Raw genomic sequence first — 15,744 nt, forward strand, 5'->3', positions numbered from 1 at the left:
TGAGTGATGTTTGCGCTACTCTATGCCGAATTGAAGTGGACTCGGAGCCAGACTTTTGTTTTCTCCCTGGAAATAAAAACGTCTGGGTATCCGAGGCTACTGCTGCAGTGACCACCACTAGGCCCTCTAAGCTCTTCCTTCTGTTTGCCGCCCATGAAACATTCATCTGTCTGGATAACCCGTGGTGGCATTTGTGTTTTGGCAACCGTCTCCGGTTCACCGCCTGCACCATTTAAGCAGCTATAATATAATAGCACCCTGCTCTGCTGTGCATACCTTATGTCAGCGTTCAGTCCAGGGAGTGCAACCAACGTCGTATACCTTCCATTACAGGGCACTCCGAAGGATTATAGAGGGAAGCCACTTGAAAGGCTTAACCCATATTGGGGCGGAAACCCCTTTTGGTGTTATGTTATGCTTTAGCTGTTGAAAAATAGCAGATCTACAAGCTCATATGAGCTTGTAGGTCTGCTATTTTTGAAAAATCGTGAAAATGTGCCTGAAATCATTGAATATATATATATATTCTTTCAGAGCGAGTTTTTAACCCAAATATTTGCTACTGGGAGCGTCCCTGGAACAACATATTTTGAGATGGGGGTCGGCGGCCAATGTCATATATATTTGGGGTCCTTGACATGAATATGTTTGAGAACGACTGATATAGTTTTTCAGAAAACTGTCAAGATTTAGAAGACGTTTTTTTAAATTTCGACGTCAAGTCTAAATGTGTTAAGGTTACACCATGTTCAGGGGCCGGGATACGTCCCCGTTTTTACTACCCCGTTTCACCAGTAAGGGGAGGGAGGGGGCAAGGCTACGGCCCTAGTTACAGTTATTGAATCGTCAAAACTCCTGCATTTGACGAGTTAGTGTACATTCCACATAATAGCCTATAGCCACTGCCACTATAATGTTTTAGTTATTACATACACACATGCTACTGCCTGTATTCTTCTTGGACAAATATAAAAAGAAAGGCTATATTATTTATCAGTTAGAGAAATTTGAAGTTTCAACACCAAAGTAGACGTAGTAGTTGTGAATCAGCAAACTGGACATTTGGACTGAATGTTTCCTTTATCCTCGTGTTGTGCTTCTGTTTTAGCAGACGTTTTTATTTGTGTCGTTTCTTTCAACACTTCACGTGTCCACAGCCGTCTGCCTTGACTTATGTGTGCGCTGACTGCGGTCGGGCACGGTGTGGGCTATAGCCCCTCCCTCTCCCCTCACCGGTGCGAAACCGGGTAGTAAAACCGGGGACGCGGCCGGGATGACTGATGTCAAACACAACAGAAACCGTGTCAAATGGAATCGAATGAATGCCCCGTCAAATGTACATACAGTATGCCAGAGATGGGGGACTCGAGTCAGAGACTCTCGAGTCGCCATAAAATGAGACTCTAGGCTCGACTCGGACTTGACTCTGACTCGAGCTCAGGGACTCGACGTGGGCATCTCTGACGTTCAATGCACATAATTATATGGACCCAAATTCCCACTGGACACTAGGGCTTTCACTTCTAGTGATTTTTACTAGTTGACTAGTCGACTAGTTGTTTAACTACCTAATATGAAAAAAAAGTTTTTATTTTTATATGATATTTGTACATTTAAAAACTGTGTACATTGGTGACTATAATCGAGCATTCTAGCTGATCTTGCGAAAAAAAACTACCGTAGTCAAATAGTGGATTTACTAGTCGACTAGTTGAATATAGTCGACTAGTTGAATATAGTCGACTAGTTGCTTAAAGACCCACTGGACACGTATGACCCGTTGTGACCTCGTCATGACGAAGGATGCCAGAAAAAAAAGATGCTGAGAACAGGACAGAACAGAACAAGACCAGGCAGGCTTGGAGACACTGAGATGAACAAGCAGCGACGTGCCCCCACCGCGCCATCACGATAGGATGCTGCTGTGTGCTGCTGACACTGAGCAGGAGGCTGTTATGGTCACTGCTGTCAGTCGCTGACCATTTAGTTGCCCGACGCGGATGTTTGTGCTAAATAACATTTAAACTCACTGCTAGACAGTTTGGTTTGGTCCTAATGTTGGTGCTAAATAACATTTAAACTCACTGCTAGACCGTTTGATTTGTCCTAATGTTGGCGCTAAATAACATTTAAACTCACTGCTAGACCGTTTGATTTGTCCTAATGTTGGCGCTAAATAACATTTAAACTCAATGCTAGACCGTTTGGTTTGGTCCTAATGTTGGTGCTAAATAACATTTAAACTCAATGCTAGACCGTTTGATTTGTCCTAATGTTGGTGCTAAATAACATTTAAACTCAATGCTAGACCGTTTGGTTTGGTCCTAATGTTGGTGCTAAATAACATTTAAACTCACTGCTAGACCGTTTGGTTTGTCCTAATGTTGGTGCTAAATAAAACTTAAACTCACTGCTAGACCGTTTGGTTTGTCCTAATGTTGGTGCTAAATAACATTTAAACTCACTGCTAGACCGTTTGGTTTGTCCTAATGTTGGTGCTAAATAAGCGCTTGTTTAGTTTCCCTAGGACGATGGGGGCAAGGGAGCGCTTGTTTAGTTTCCCTAGGATGATGGGGGCAAGGGAGCGCTTGTTTAGTTTCCCTAGGATGATGGGGGCAAGGGAGCGCTTGTTTAGTTTCCCTAGGATGATGGGGGCAAGGGAGCGCTTGTTTAGTTTCCCTAGGATGATGGGGGCAAGGGAGCGCTTGTTTAGTTTCCCTAGGATGATGGGGGCAAGGGAGCGCTTGTTTAGTTTCCCTAGGATGATGGGGGCAAGGGAGCGCTTGTTTAGTTTCCCTAGGATGATGGGGGCAAGGGAGCGCTTGTTTAGTTTCCCTAGGATGATGGGGGCAAGGGAGCGCTTGTTTAGTTTCCCTAGGATGATGGGGGCAAGGGAGCGCTTGTTTAGTTTCCCTAGGATGATGGGGGCAAGGGAGCGCTTGTTTAGTTTCCCTAGGATGATGGGGGCAAGGGAGCGCTTGTTTAGTTTCCCTAGGATGATGGGGGCAAGGGAGCGCTTGTTTAGTTACCCTAGGATGATGGGGGCAAGGGAGCGCTTGTTTAGTTACCCTAGGATGATGGGGGCAAGGGAGCGCTTGTTTAGGTTCTGGGTTAAAGCACCGCTTTAGTTAAAAAAAAAAAAAAAAAAAAAATAGAGCGAACGTTTTTGCTTCTGGGAGGTGTCCCTGGAACAACACATTTTCAGATGGGGGTCGGCACCCAAACACATATAATTCTAGGGGTTCGTGGCATCGAAATGTTTGAGAACGACTGACATAGAAACATGGGGTTTTTCAGAAAACCGTCAGGATTTAGAAGGCATTTGTAGAATCGGCCTCATGGTCAAAATGGGTCCATATGCGGGAATAACAATGAATTGAATGTGACAGCTTGAGTGCGTAAAGGTTATGTCACAATTTGACATTTTAAATGTCCTGAACATTTCAATGTTTTTTATTCCCCTTCATGCAGAAACCTTGGGAAGTCAGGCCTACGCGTGTCCTGCTTGGGGTTGGGTGAGTTGGCTAATAGAAGCAAAACACAACTTTCAAAGTTTGTCTGTTCGTTTTCTCTGTCTGTCTGTCTGTCTGTCTGTCTGTCTGTCTGTCTGTCTGTCTGTCTGTCTGTCTGTTCGTTTTCTCTGTCTGTCTGTCTGTCTGTTCGTTTTCTCTGTCTGTCTGTCTGTCTGTCTGTCTGTCTGTCTGTCTGTCTGTCTGTCTGTCTGTCTGTCTGTCTGTCTGTCTGTCTGTCTGTCTGTTCGTTTTCTCTGTATGTCTGTCTGTCTGTCTGTCTGTCTGTCTGTCTGTCTGTCTGTCTGTTCGTTTTCTCTGTCTGTCTGTCTGTCTGTCTGTCTGTCTGTCTGTCTGTCTGTCTGTTCGTTTTCTCTGTCTGTCTGTCTGTCTGTCTGTCTGTCTGTCTGTCTGTCTGTCTGTCTGTTCGTTTTCTCTGTCTGTCTGTCTGTCTGTCTGTCTGGCTGTCTGTCTGTCTGTCTGTCTGTCTGTCTGTCTGTCTGTCTGTCTGTCTTCCTTTCTTTCTTTCTTTCTTTCTTTCTTTCTTTCGGGTTTATGGATGTAAAAAAGGTGAATATATCCTAATTTTATTCTGACCCCTCCACCAAAAGGCCTAGTTGTCCTGACCTCTTATCCATCATTTATACATTATGGACAATTAGTGTGGACTTAAACTGTTCGTATATAGACTATTCGTCTATAGTACTTTGTTGACATGAAATAAGAGGGTAATTAAAGATCAGTAGTTCCATTTCGATAGCAACCTATTAGAAACACTCGTATCATTGTTGTGGGAAAAAAGGTCTATTATCAAGAATAGCACAATACACATATTCAGTTATTATGGCTCATGGTGTTCAGTGTTCACGGTGTAGTCAGAACCTGACGCTGCCCAATTAGTCTCTGTAGCCAGACTGAAATAGAGGTGATGACCTGGCAAGCGGCAGTCAGCTCAATTCAACGTAAGGGCTGCAACACAACAGCAGAGCAAACCGCAGCTACAGTTGGGTGCCACCGATATTGTCCCTTATCATTTGACCCATTTAGGCCTGACCTCAAAATTTAAACAAATCCTTCTAAATCCTCCAGTTTTCTGAAATAAATATTTTCACGATTTTTCAAAAATAGCAGACCTACAAGCTATGAGCTTGTAGATCTGCTATTTTTCAATAGCTAAATTATAACAATATTTAAAACACCAAAAGGGGTTCCCGCCCAAAATGGGTAAACTGTCCTTTTGCGCAGATCACGCAAACCTCAGCAAAAAGAAAAGGACAATATCGATGGCCTCCAACTGTAACACCCTCATCGCCCAGGACGAAGTTCTTTGTCTTTTCTATTAGTAACGCCCGACAGCCCAAGACGAAGTTTGATCCAAAAGACGAAGTTTATCGATATGAAAACGGATCGCATCGCTCCACAGCCTAGGAGCGTCCTGTTGTGCAATCCTCTATGTTGCGCAACAGTGAGACGTCATCGAAAATCTCCCTCCCCTGTTTAGCCGACGACAACGAAAATCTTAAAACGTCAATAACCCGCGATCTAAATCATCCCGTCTAATTATAAAAAAACATCCTGTGTTAGACGGCCCTCCGCGGTCCAGTCGCTAGTCGCGATAGATTTATTCTTACCTCCCGTCGTTGTCGATCGACTCTAGAGTGGTGTGGCTATTGTTAGCTGCTACACACACATTCACAACAACATCCGATCCATCGGTAAAAGTGGTCCGTGTTTATAAATCGACTGGGCGCTATAATGTAATGGATAATGTAGTCATAGCACTTCATAGTATATATGTATAGTATAGCATATATGTATAGTTTATATGTATAGTGTCATTATATAGATATGTTCTAGTTATAGTTTATATGTATAGTGTCATTATATAGATATGTTCTAGTTACGTTCTTAGCTTACGCATGTTTCGCGATAAATGCATTTTACATATGTGATGTATTCCCATGCTTTTTGTTCTTGCTTAATGTAAGTCGCTCTGGATTAAGAGCGTCTGCTAAATGCCTAAATTGTAAATTGTAAATTGTAAATTGTAAGATTAAATAACCCCGGGCAATTAAAGTGCTAACAAGCAGCTCTTGGGCAAAAGAGCTACTTTTTTCACAATATGAAGGAGGACTGTCCTAATAAACCATGCAGTCCTGATCGTACAGTCACAATATGAAGGAGGACTGTCCTAATAAACCATGCAGTCCTGATCGTACAGTCACAATATGAAGGAGGACTGTCCTAATAAACCATGCAGTCCTGATCGTACAGTCACAATATGAAGGAGGACTGTCCTAATAAACCATGCAGTCCTGATCGTACAGTCACAATATGAAGGAGGACTGTCCTAAAACACCATGCAGTCCTGATCGTACAGTCACAATATGAAGGAGGACTGTCCTAATAAACCATGCAGTCCTGATCGTACAGTCACAATATGAAGGAGGACTGTCCTAATAAACCATGCAGTCCTGATCGTACAGTCACAATATGAAGGAGGACTGTCCTAATAAACCATGCAGTCCTGATCGTACAGTCACAATATGAAGGAGGACTGTCCTAATAAACCATGCAGTCCTGATCGTACAGTCACAATATGAAGGAGGACTGTCCTAATAATCACACTACCTGAATCAGAATAGAGCGTCGCAGTCCCGCCCCCTTTCATGGCGACGAGAGACCCGGAAAATAATTCCCTCGTTCATTTTCCTCATAGACTTTTCAAAAAGTATTTATTTAAAGACGTTTACGCCGCGGACAAAGCCAACTGGAGTTGTGACAATAAACACAATGTTTTGGGGCCGAACAAATAATTTGTAAGAAGAAAAACGTGGGCCTTTTTTTTTTCCTTCTTTCTAATTAGCCCCAAGACATTGTGTTTATTGTCATGACTTGTCACAACTCGAGTGCTCTATAGGGTCGACGATGGTGTCTGGTTGCTATAGGATGGAGCTTACGAGCACTCCACTTGCCTCCCAACTTGCCACAGACTACTCATAGCAAGTACTCACATATTGTACAGTTAATATAAAACACATTGTTCATATCAGGCACATTTCAGAGCGAGACCGCTCGAGCTTCTATGGTGGCTGTAATTTGGTTGTACAATGCAGCTCGTTGTTTTTTTCCATCGCCGAGTTGTTCCACACCCAGTTCTGGTTTGTGACCGTCAAACCCAAATGGGCCTCTTATCCGTAGTATCACAAGCTTACACAAGGCACATACATAACACCTGTAAAACCACAAAGAACACCAATGACTCACAATGAACACAAATCTCCGACACTGTGGTGTGCGTTCCTTGACACTGAAGCTAGACTATACATATCAATCACAGTGTAAAACCTACACGCACATCAAGTAAAACATGAATAAAATATAACAACCCCTTCCCCGACGTGTACGCGCACGCACGCACGCACGCACGCACGCACGCACGCACGCACGCACGCACGCACGCACGCACGACTACTTATGAAAGGTGACGCAAGACGAGACGAGACTACCCCATTAGTGTTTAGGATGCTTGATGGGTGTGAGTGTTTTTCTGTCTGTCTCTCTTCAGGTACATGGGTGACATTTGGATCGCAGATCTCTGACGAGGTGAGCACTCTGGCATTATTATTATTCACTTTCTAGTACTACTAGTCTTGTCAAAAAAGAGTCTTGTCTGTCTTTGAAACAACGTCTATTCCCTGTTGACTAAGGGCTCCATTTTCGTCACCACACCTTATCCCTAAACTTCTGTGCCTTTTTTTTACTATTTCGCCAAACATTTTTGAATAGTTAAAATGGCCTTTCTATTTCCAGAGATAGAGAGAGACAGAATAAAACAAATACATTTTGCACAAAGAAAAAAAAACCCACAACAAACCCCACAACCTGACACAAAGCGAAAATGGGTATAATTCATCTTCAAAAGTAAATATTATGTTTTTCCATGCCAAGACATTCTCTCACAACAACAACAGGCTCCTGTACTGTAGCTTATAGTTGGTCCGCGGCCAAACGTTGCTATAATTACAGCCATAAAGCTAGTGATTCTGGACGTCTTCCAGACGGAGTGGGTCTTCCGAGGGCAACGCGCCCAGCAGAGATCCCCGCTATAGAGAGAAAGGTCTGGGCGCGCTGCATGCATGGAGCGCTCCCCTAAGTGCAATTTATTGGCACATCCATCCAGCATGCTGTCTGGTGCCAGTATAAATTGCACTTAGCCCATTCTTTACGGGAAGCCCCTTTTGGTGTTTTTTTTAATCGTTGTGTTATACTTTAGCTATTGGAAAAAATAGCAGATCTACAAGCTCGAGTGCCAAGCTATGAGCTTGTAGATCTGCATTTATTTTGGAAAAATCGTGAGAATGTGGTGCACATCTTTAATATTCTTTCAGAGCGAACGTTTTCTAACTCAAATCTTTGCTTCTGGGGCGGTCCCTGGAACAACACATTTTCAGATGGGGGTCGGCGTCCAGTTACTTATTATTTTTGGGTGCAGGTCCTTGACAACAAAATGTTTGAGAATGTTGAGAATGACTGACATGGAAACATAGGGTTTTTTTCAGAAAACGGCCAGGATTTAGACAGACATTTTGTAAATAAATGGTCCTCGGGTCTAAATGGCTTAGCCCATTTTGGGCGGGAACCCCTTTTGGTGTTAGCATTATGTTATGCTTTAGCTATTGAAAAATAGCAGATCTACAAGCTCATAGCGTGCCACCGAGTGGCGCGCTACGAGCTTGTAGGTCTGCTATTTTTGAAAAATCGAAGAACCACTGACATAGAAACATAGCTTTTTCAGAAAACTGTCAGGATGTAGAAGACATTTATAGAATCGTTCCCAGGTCAAAATGGCTTAGGGGAGCGGGACAGAGTACACAACTTTCTGTCTTGTTTTATTACCGTGTTCCCTTTGGTCCGGGCGGCCACCTGCTCTGACCACTGAACTGAAGCCTTGTGGATACTTCATCCTACGACAAATGGCAAAAAAAAACAATAACCCATTTTGTGCGGGAACCCCTTTTGGTGTTTTAAACATTACTAGCCCTTACCCGTTGTGAGATATTGCCCCCCCCCCCCCCCCCCCCCCCCCCTTGTGGCCGCAGGGGGTACTGCGCCCTGGGCGCATTTTTTATTCACTAATAAATTCATTATTAATCTATAATTTGTTAAATTGGAAAAAGGGCTTCGTTAAGACCTCCATATTATTATGGTCAATGTGTGAAAAGTGGGAGTGATTGGTGCAGGCAGTGAGGAGCTACAGCAGTGTTTCTGACACACAGACATTCAGACATTTGGTTAATTATAGTATGATGATGATGATGATATGATGATAATAATTATAGTATGATGTTATAATTTAGCTATTGAAAAATAGCAGATCTACAAGCTCATAGCGCGCCACCGAGTGGCGCGCTACGAGCTTGTAGATCTGCTATTAAATTTTGAAGGTCAGGCCTAAATAGGATAATAATGAAATAGATGTTCTATTGAACCTCACAACGTGCAGTTTGATTCCATGGAAGTCAGCATTTCAGTCATGTTGCGCATTGAAAAATAGCCGATCTACAAGCTCTCTGCACGATCTTGCACGATTTTCGGTTATTACCGGAGTGGCCATACAGTAGTGTCTGAGCAAATAGGCATAGTGTCCGTTTTACGTCACGATGATGTACGATGATAAGAGCGCCCCTCACTTCACACGGGTGTGATTCTTTTGAGGGGCGCTGGCCCCTCCTATATACAGCTTTTGTCCCCACACGTCTCAATATTTTGCCATTGGCGATGAAAGGAGAAATTAGGTCAAATGTCCGCCAAATCTGTGCCAACACAAACATTAAATGCAATTGACAATGAAGGGAAAATGTACGTCATGTACGTCAGCAAATCAGCTAACCAATAACATACCCGATTCAGTTCAATTCAGTTCAATGAAAGGAGAAATGAGGTCATATGTGCCTCAAATATGACGTATATTTTGTCCCCACACGTCTCAATATTTGCCATTGGCGATGAAAGGAGAAAATAGGTCAAAATGTCCGCCAAATATGACGTAAATCTGTGGCAACACAAACATTAAATGCCATTGACAATGAAGGGGAAGTGGTACCTCATGTAAACGAGCAAATCGGCCAACCGATCACATACAAATTCAGTTGTTCATGAGATGATGTATAATGATAAGAGCGCCCCTCTCTTCACGTACACGGGTGTGTGTTTTTTTCTCTCCATAAGATGGTGGGGAAACTGATGACCATAGCTTATGACTGTGTGTTGTTTCAGATAGATGAGAACCTGATGACCATAGCTTATGACTGTGTGTTGTAATATTGTTTCAGATAGATGAGAACCTGATGACCATATAAGTCCACTTGCCAGAATGTGAACCCAGGCATGTTGAGTACACCAAAGTTTTATGTTAGAAATGTTGAGTATGGGTCCCCAGCATGTAGAAACTGCAGGATGCTATAACTTTCATATGTTGAGCAATTTTCATAATTGGCATAATATGTGAATTAGGAATTTCATCATGCTTTATGTAGCATGAAACTAGAGGGTTTTCATGATGCTGAATCCATTCCAAGCATTAGTTTTGCACAAAAAACACTCCTTGGGCTAAAACGGCCATAGCCGTCATCAAAATGTGATGATGTCAGCACATTTGGGTAGTGGCTATGGCCGATTTTCGCCCAATGAGTGTTTTTTTTTTCAAAACTAATGCTTGAAATGGATTCAGTATCATGAAAACCCCCTAGTTTGACATAAAGCATGATGAAATTTTGATATATTTTTTGCCATCTATAGGTTGTTAAAGCTGCTATAAGCAATAATATGTCAAAATATTAATGACCTTTTTATTTTTTTGGTATTTAGACAGCCAGTAATGGGCAGAACGTTCCCCAAAAAATGTAGTCTCTGTGACACATCTAGGGGCCGTAATCTGCATTCAAAGTTGTTCCTAGAAGCTTTGTCATTGGTCGAAAAAACCCGGTCGCAGTGACTAACCAATCAGGAAGCAGACAGGCAAATCGACCAATGACAAAGCTTCTAGGAAAATCTTTGAATGCAGATTGTGGCCCCTAGATGTGTCACAGAGACTAAATATTATTGCTGACTGTCTGAATACCAAAAAATAAAAAAATTAAAAGGTCATTAAAATGTTGACATATTTAATGGTATGTTCACATATTATGCCAATTATGAAAATTGCTCAACATATATGCAAGTTAGCATCCGGCAGTTTCTACATGCTGGGGGGACCCATACTCAACATTTTAACATAAAACCTGAGTGTACTCAACATGTCCACGTTCACAATGGGGCTCTATGGGCTGGCAAGTAGACTAATAGCTTATATGACTGTGTTGTTTCAGACGGCTGAGAACCTGATGACCATAGCGTACGAGGCCGGGGTCAACCTGTTCGACACAGCGGAGGTGTACGCCTCCGGCAGGTCAGTAAAGTGACGATTTGTAATATATATATATCTAACAAGAAACAAACAAAAAAAGGACAAAATAAGAGGGTGCTATCCCCCCCTTTTTTCCCTAATGGAATTCCCATAGGAGGATCGCGTCATACAGTTGGAGGCCATCGATATTGTCCTTTTATTTTTGCTGAGGTTTGCGTGATCTGCGCAAAAGGACATTTTGGGGCGGGAACCCCTTTTGGTGTTTTAAACATTGTTATAATTTAGCTATTGAAAAATAGCAGATCTACAAGCTCATAGCGCGCCACCGAGTGGCGCGCTACGAGCTTGTAGGTCTGCTATTTTTGAAAAATCGTGAGAATATTTATTTCAGAAAACTGGAGGATTTAGAAGGATTTTTTTAAATGTTGAGGTCAGGCCTAAATGGGTCAAATGATAAGGGACAATATCGGTGGCACCCAACTGTAAGAACTGGGTTTCCCTGAATAAACAATCGCCTGTCGATTTTACACAGACCATGAACGACACAGAGTCAGAATGGTGCTTTAACCAGGGACGTGCACACATAGACATCAAAAGGGGCTTCAGCCCCTGCCCTTTTACCCGTCTGTAAAACAACTGCCCTTAACCAGACCACGAATGCAGCATTTACAGTGGTGAAAGAAATGCAAACGCCACTCCTTTCTATGCCATTCCGGAAAGGCAACATTCAGGAGAATTGCTTATTTTTCTCCGAAGTCTCCTGAACTTGAACGCAGCATTTTGCGTTGAACTAATTTGTTTAGAAATCGATGTCGTTACAGCGCATCTCCACTAGCTAAAGAGCGCGCCCCGAAAATAGCAAATCTACAAGCTCACAACGCGTCGCAGCGCGATGCGTTGTGAGCTTGTAGATCTGCTATTTTTGTCCAAAAGTGCCCTCTTACGGGATTTCAGCCCCTGCCCCTCTAACTCTCTGCACGTCCCTGGTTTTAACTGGTCATATCACGCAATAAGCGCCGAGGTGCGCCAAGCTGCAACGAATACAGCAATGATTTTTGCAACGTAACGTAAGCCTCTGGGTTTCCGCGGCAACACGTTTTTTTCTCCGCGACTTGACGTAAAGCGACACGCACGCACGCACGCACGCACGCACGCACGCGTATACTGGATCACTTGTCCACTAGTCCCTTCCTAACATTTTAGTCTGTTTTTTATTTGTTGACAAAATCGACAGTATATTTAGTCATAGTTTTAGTCACCATAGCTTAGTTTTCACTTACGTAGTTTCCATTTAGTTTTCGTCAGTGAAAAAAGGTAGTCGACGAAAACGTTTCGTCATAGTTTTAGTCGACTAAAATAACACTGGTGTGGTGTGGTTTAGGCTTAAGATTTGCCTATGGGGAGTCCAATACAAAAAATATGAAAAAAATGACCCCCAGGGTTAGTGCGAGTGACGTCAGGACTTTGGTACTCTCTTTCAACCAAATGTGACATTGATTCTAACTTGTAACGGTGTTAATAATGATATTAGATTGACTGTGTACGTACGGTCGTACGTCTTTGACATAATTATTGATGTCGATGTCTCTCTCTCTCTCTCTCTCTCTCTCTCTCCTCCCCCCCCCCCCCACAGGGCCGAAGTCACTCTAGGGAACATCATCAAGAAGAAAGGATGGAGGTGATATTATTAATTTTCATAATCTTGTCTCACACGCATAACTGTTGTCTGACTCGGTCATCAATCATTTCTTGGTAGCTTCATTAAGCAAGTATTTTTTCTTCTTTCTCCTCGAGTATCCAGACTTAAGTCGCCTTAATGAGTACACCGTGAAATGGCATTTAGACACATCTTTGGCTTCATCTTCTCCTTCACAAGCCCCGCCCGAAGCACCTCAGTCACTCACTGTCGTACACGGGCCGTACTTAACTCATTGACTGCCATTGCAATATATTTATGCCCCGTTGTATCAGCCTGTGATTCAGAATCTTACCAAGATTATGTTTTCTGTGTTTATTTTCTCTCCTATTTCCTTGCCAGACGTTCAAGTTATGTCATCACAACAAAGATCTATTGGGGAGGCCAGTAAGTATTTTTCTTTTTTTTAAATACAGTATCAGTTTCATTCAAATGAACATTTACCCTCGCCTGCCATTATGTTCGATCATTCCTAAAATTGTTTGTATATCTGTATAAAAAGAACAACAACAAAATAGTGTTGTACCCCTCCCTTTTTTTTTCTAATTATTTGTTCGGCCCAAAAAATTGTGTTTGTTGTCATGAGTTGTCACCATCCGAGTTGGCTTTGTCCAAGGCTTTACATAAAAAAATGAATGGGAAATTCTCTTCCGGGCCGCTCGTCGGGGGCGGTACTCCTTGAAATTAAACGGGTTGAGAGTCACTGTTAGAGCCGTAAAAATCTTCTCTCATGGGGGTCTCTGCAGGGCTCCAGACTAACCTTTTCACAGGTAGCACTGGTGCCACCTACCTTTTCATTTGGTAGCGCCACCACAAATTAGGTAGCACCATTTTTTTCTTTGTATAGCGTGGTATTTATACATGACCTTATCATGCCCCCACATCGGCCGCCATTTATTTATGTAGTGGTTTCCACCATTAAAAGGTTTTAATCATAAAACCCCTACAAAGGTCACTGTGTAAAAAACAGCAACCTACTTGGTTATACTTCAAGTGTAAATGGTTTCAACCCAACACAAAGTCACTCAGTCAATAAAGGCAATACTTATATTCCACACACAGAAAGTCAGTTTAATAAAGTGACAATTTTTACAATATCTCCATTACCATTATCCAAATGAATTCCTTATTATAATATTTTTTACATTTTGGAAAAAATCTTTTGCAATGTGAAATGCCACCGAATTCGTAATCCTTTTCCTTGTCTTCATGGGCCAACTTGTGAAAGCTGCATGCTTTTATTGTGAAGGCAAAAGTTTCTGAATGTTCTCAGAGCCTGCATATCGCCACGTGCTGAAAATAGCTGATCTACAAGCTCACAACGCGTCGCGGACGCTTCACTCACTGGGAGGGAGATGTCTTTTGTTGGCCGATCATCATGTATGGACACAGGCTACCTCCTCGATGCAAAAATAACAAGCTTTGGAAGCTATTTTTCGTGGCACATTATGTTTAATCAAACAACAAGTTTACCTCCTCACTCAGTGTTTGGGTCGGGAGTCGGCTGTCTGTGTAGATGACTGATCATCATGCAGTTAGATATGCGCGCTGCGCTCCAGTGAAATTGTCCAGCTGAGAAAGATTAGTTAATTTGTGTCGGATAAGCTGCGTTCAGACCTGAATATGTATTCGCCTCGGTTCATTACATTACATTACATTACATTACAGTCATTTAGCAGACGCTTTTATCCAAAGCGACTTACAATAAGTGTATTCAACATAGGTAGGGAACAAAAACTACTAATCACCAGAAGTCTTTAGTGCATTTTCTGCAAAAACAAGCAACCAAGAGTATACCTAGCGCTAAGGTAAAAGTGCAATATATCAGCTACCTATTTCCTTAACCAGATGAGACAAAATAGCTAAATCAAATGAGCATGAGCTAAAACAATTAAGTGTATCGACTAAACAAGATCCAATAAACAATACAACAATAGAAAACAAGCGTTCGTACAACTAGTTAACAACAAGTAGGTCAGGCAGAGAGGAAGGGTAGTGTTTCCTGAAGAGGTGGGTTTTCAACCTGCGGCGAAATATGGGCAGTGACTCTGCTGTCCTAACATCAGTGGGGAGTTCATTCCACCACTGTGGGGCCAGAACAGAAAAGAGTCGTGACCGTGTGGATCGGCCAGAAGGACCCTTGAGTGACGAGGCAATCAGTCGCCCCGAGGTGGCAGACCGAAGTGGTCGGGCAGGGGTGTAGGCATCGACCATAGCCCGGAGGTAGGAAGGAGCTGTTCCTTTCACTGCCCTATAGGCTAACACCAGGGTTTTGAACTGGATGCGGGCCGCTACGGGGAGCCAGTGTAGAGAACGGAGAAGGATGGTTGTGTGGGAGAACTTGGGGCGGTTGAACACCAGACGAGCCGCAGCTTTCTGAACAAGCTCCAGAGGTCTGATGGCAGATGCCGGAGCACCAGCAAGGAGGGAGTTGCAGTAGTCCAGGCGGGAGATGACGAGAGCCTGGATGAGCACCTGGGCTGCCTTCTCCGTGAGGAAGGGGCGAATCCTCCTGATGTTGTAGAGGAGGAATCTGCAGGACCTTGTCACTGATGCGATGTTTGCCGAGAACGTCAGTTGATCGTCCAGGGTCACACCCAGATTTTTCGCAGTCCGAGTTGAGGTCACCACAGCATTATCAATGGTGATGGCCATGTCTCGGTGCGGACAGCCCTTCCCCGGGAGGAACATCAGCTCGGTCTTGTCCAGGTTGAGCTTCAGGTGGTTTGTCGACATCCACGCCGAGATGTCAGCCAGACAAGCAGCAATGCGTGCCTCCACTTGGGTATCAGAGGGGGGGAATGAGAGGATCAGCTGGGTGTCATCGGCATAGCAGTGGTAGGAAAAGCCATGGGAGTGGATGACAGCACCCAGAGATGTAGTGTAGAGAGAGAAAAGAAGAGGACCCAGAACCGAGCCTTGGGGAACCCCAGTTGTGAGCCTGTGTGGTTCTGACACAGACCCTCTCAGCATCACCTGGTAGGAGCGACCCGTCAGGTAGGATGCAAACAGGGAGAGTGCAGAGCCTGAGACACCCATCCCCTCGAGGGTGGAGAGGAGGATCTGATGGTTCACCGTGTCGAACGCTGCAGACAGGTCCAGGAGTATCAGGACGGAGGAGAGAGAGTTCG

The 15,744-nt window shown here is 43.4% G+C and overlaps 1 protein-coding gene across 1 annotated transcript in view; it reads left to right on the forward strand.

Moving 5' to 3' along the window:
- The window catches only part of LOC306927453 (voltage-gated potassium channel subunit beta-2-like), a gene marked incomplete at both ends in the record, with an annotated part of 159,434 nt that overhangs the window by 63,326 nt on the left and 80,364 nt on the right, over positions 1–15,744 (forward strand). Inside the window, 5 exon segments of the mRNA XM_079507204.1 lie at positions 3,472–3,515; positions 7,078–7,115; positions 10,880–10,959; positions 12,551–12,595; positions 12,956–13,000. Of these exon segments, the coding sequence (XP_079363330.1) occupies positions 3,472–3,515; positions 7,078–7,115; positions 10,880–10,959; positions 12,551–12,595; positions 12,956–13,000 (252 nt within the window).

This window comes from Electrona antarctica (genome assembly GCF_951216825.1).
Source record: "Electrona antarctica genome assembly, chromosome: 8".
NCBI classification, from domain to species: Eukaryota; Metazoa; Chordata; class Actinopteri; order Myctophiformes; family Myctophidae; genus Electrona; species Electrona antarctica.